We start from the raw sequence: 4,081 nt of genomic DNA, 5'->3' as shown, positions 1-4,081 counted from the left end.
AGAGATATGTGCGCATAGCTCGAGTCGAGTTGTTAATTAAAGAATACATATAATTAGTTAGTTCACAGAGGCATGGCATTGTAGAGGTCCAAATTGGGATGGTAAAAGAGCGGTGTCGGGGTAGGCGGATTATGGTGGGGTGCAGGCTGTGCCTGTATCAGGTTCAAGTTCAGGTTCAAGGGCGCGATGTGGGCCGCATTATGGTGGTTAAGGTGGTTAAGGCTAAGGTGGTTACCTGTCGGGTAGGGCAGTCCGAAACTAGGGTACCCAGAATAGCCGCGGCTTGCCGCGTATGCCGCGTACGCCGCCGCTGGGAAACCTGTGAACAGAGCAAAAGAGTCTGTGAGCTTTTCTTTACTGTGCAGTTACATGAGCTGGGAAACTTTGTAGGAGCAAGGGGTTACGGAGCGTTAGACGTTCTGTGTGTGTGTGTGTGTGTGTGTATGAGTGAATCGCAGCGATGCGTGTAAAAGGGTACGTACCGGGTGTCCCGGTTGTTTTCGATCAAACTTCGTCTGTTTATTCTGTGGGTACGAGTGAGGGAAAAATGTTGTATGAACAGAGGTTGTTTGAAGCTTTGTTGAAAAGTTGTAACAAAAATGGCATTGGCAAAAGTTACAGAGACTAGATGAACACTGTCGTTTATAAGTATTGAGATACTTATTGAATGTGAAGCAAACTTAAATAGTCATTGGAAAATTATTATCTCGTAGTGAAACTTCTAAAAATCTATTTTCATCTAAATATCTAAATTCTATTAAGGTACCATTATCAAAATAAGGTTCCAATAGTCTGTCACTGATTATGCCACAGTAAGCATTCACACGAAATTGAGTTTGAAAATGAGATTGTTGTTGGTGGTTGAACTTCATATAATATCAAAAAATTGTAACTGTCAATTTAAAAAATTCGTAGTATCGTCATTATACGAAAATCATCGTATTGTGCATAAAAAATAATGAAACTTTGTCCTCTACTTTTGTCACAAATCTACCACTTACAAGAAACACTGTATATTTTTACTGATACACGAAGAAATGTAATATTTTCTGTAGTGTAAGCGGTAGTGTACTTCGTATTATTGTTATAACTTTTTAACAAAGCTTCAAACGACCTATGTTTATCCGACATTTCTTCCTTACCTACACCCATAGAACACACCGACGAAGTTTGATCGGAATCAATTTGGGCACCCGGTATGTTGTCTCTAGATAGGTGCGATCTTTCTCTGACCTATTTCGTGTGAAGCTTGATGGTGTGAACTGGCTGAATTAGCGTTTGTTATGGATCTAGAACTTTGTAGCTGATTATTCTGAATTTTGATAGTAGTATGTTGCGCGCAATGTTACTTGTTATCCTTCTAGTAGTTACTACAGAGCGTCGAAAAAGTTCACGCTGCAAGCACGATTATCGACAGCTTTCCAAGTACTCGAGTGTAATTCGTCGAACAATAAATACGTTAAGCACCAAGGATAATCGCGAGAACTTCTCCAACACACTGTACAATATTATTTGCAGAAACTCCTACTGATCGATTATTCGATTGTTACATCGTAGTGTAAACGTGAAAAGAAAAGTGTGATTATAACAAGTTACATCTATCTACGAAGTATAAGTAATGTACGTCCTCTATCAAACTACGATCTACATGCTCCCTTGAGAGAGAGAAAAAAGTATATATTATTTGATGAAAGATTTTTCACCAAGTACGTACCGTGTGTTTTTGTTTTCTTTTTTATTACTTTACACGACATTTTCAAATTGAAAACGCCATGACATTTTCTGGCCGAAACGATATTCACGGACAAAGTTTCCTCAAGTGTGTGTGTGTGTGTGTTTGCTTTTAGCGTTTCCATACAATTCGAACGTAAATTAATATTATGTATCGTGTTCCCCCGGATGAAGCTGACGGTATATTTCTTCGGCGTAATATCGTATGACGCGTGGACGAGTTACGCGTCAACCGAGTAATTACGTTAATGAACCCTGTGTATCTTCACAAAGGTGAAAGTTTACATGGTCCTCGTTGATGTGAAACACGACTACCGTGTACGATTTTATGTATATAGATATATAGACATGTAATGGTGTGTGAATCATGCATGAGCCTGATGCCGATTCGGAACGATACGATGGGCAGAGTAGCAAATACCGTGGATTTCGATTCGCTTTTATGATTGATCGACGCGTGAATATTATAACGGTGGTCTTACGTCAAAACGTGATTGGACGTTGTTACGGAACGGTAGTAGGCATGTCACTGGACATTGGAGTCGTTTTGTTGTACATGTTCGTGCATATTTCATACTCACCATCAGGTAATGCTCCCAGGGACCACATAAAATCTACAAGGAAAAACAGACCACATTAATAACCGGGCTGAGATTGATCAGAACGGGTGAAATTATTCGGCTTTTCGTTATTGTCATTCTTTTCCCTTCGTTTACTCTTTTTCTTTTTGCATTTTGATTGGTTAGTGCAATGGTATCGTGAGACTTAATATAGAGATTTCTGCAACCAAGCACGAAGAAATATACTGAAAAATACGAACAACGATTGAAACGTGAATTTCTAAAAGTGAAAAGAAGACACTCTACTCGAATTATTCTGAACGGTACATAATTCGCGTTCGAATTGAAACTCGATTTCTTTAACAGTATTTTTCTTCGTACAGGCAAAGGTATGCGTAGACAATTAAGATATGTACATGGAGACAAGTTAATTAGAAAGCGAAGCGTTGCAGAAATTCGTCGGAATAGATGGTTCGTAGTGTAAAAACGGATGACTAGGTTTCAAACAATGAGAGAAGGATAAAAAAAAAAAAAAACAGAAAGTAAAAGTAAAACAAGAGGAAAACAGAAATAATCACAGACTGAAACAAGAAACCGGATTAAAAGCCTTCTAGGTTAGATAGAGAGTGATGGAGAAACAGTGAGAAGTATAGAGAGAAAGATAGATAGAGAGAGAGAGAGAGAAAGAGTGTTTTTTGTATAGAAATAGCGAAAGAAAGGCATCCATGAAATTTCATAATTTGATACTAATTGAAAAGACCACACAACTAAGATTCTGACTATTTATAATATGTATATCGCATCGACTATATAGCGCATTGACTAAATTCTGTGATAAGGTACTAGTAACTACGCGCGGCCGAGGTGTTTCCAATCTACGACAAAATAAACCCTCCTATGATCTATGGTTATTGTAGCCTTCAAGGTATTGGTTAATCATTTACCGTTAAGTAATATTTGCTAGGCTGACTATGTAGCTTATTAGATATCGACTAAGGGCCCGGTAATGTGTCGTGCGGTCCTGATGAAGACGCAAAGAAAAAGAAAGAGAATGAAAAGGAGAGAAACGAAGAATTTGCGAAAATTCGAACGAATTTCCATTAGAAGTTTAAATTACGCGTAACATCGATCGAAGTTTTATGGATTATCAATTTATCGCCGCGCTCGTATTCGTTCAAAGCGCGTGACACATTATCGAACACCACTACCACACTTAGATCGACGATACAATATTGAAAAAAAACACCGACCACAATACTACACTACTGTATCACTATTCTAGTGTCCATATCGACGCTGCTCTCACAATATACGCAGATGGAAAAGTATAAGAGCATTTATTCTAGCCATTAAAAGATACACTGATACATATTAATAGTATTAGTGATTTCGTACCTAAAGTCTCTCTACCGGGCTGGTTTTGATTACGTCAAGCACGCAACACAATTTCTATATCATTTCAGTGTGACATCGTTTTCTCGTCTTTTTCTTTCTCATTCTTTTTTCTTTTTTTCGTTCCCGTCTTTCTTTCCGTTCCTTCCTTTCTTTTTCTTTTTTTCTCGTCTTTCCTTTCGTTTCGTACGTCGTCTCTTTTCTTTACATCGCTCTTTTCCGACAAAATCCGGTCCGACACAACCAATGAAAAAAAGGTCCGTGTTTTGCTTCGAAAAATTTTTATCTTGTGTGTTTATTCAAATAGCCATTTCAATTATGCTGTTCGTATAGATAGATGTATTAGATTCACGTATAATATATGTAAATAGATTCGAATATTAGACATATGTGTGATG

At 37.9% G+C, this 4,081-nt stretch overlaps 1 protein-coding gene across 1 annotated transcript in view; it reads right to left on the bottom strand.

The window, feature by feature from the left end:
* LOC108577544 (RNA-binding protein Musashi homolog Rbp6-like) overlaps positions 1–4,081 on the bottom strand; it is a 326,939-nt gene that overhangs the window by 48,819 nt on the left and 274,039 nt on the right. The window contains 2 exon segments of the mRNA XM_017940722.1: positions 236–319; positions 2,313–2,345. Coding sequence (XP_017796211.1) covers positions 236–319; positions 2,313–2,345 — 117 coding nt within the window.

This window comes from Habropoda laboriosa, unplaced genomic scaffold (genome assembly GCF_001263275.1).
Source record: "Habropoda laboriosa isolate 0110345459 unplaced genomic scaffold, ASM126327v1 scaffold822, whole genome shotgun sequence".
Classification (NCBI taxonomy): Eukaryota; Metazoa; Arthropoda; class Insecta; order Hymenoptera; family Apidae; genus Habropoda; species Habropoda laboriosa.
Note: the sequence above shows the minus strand (reverse complement) of the source record. Positions and strands in the feature narration are given on the sequence as shown.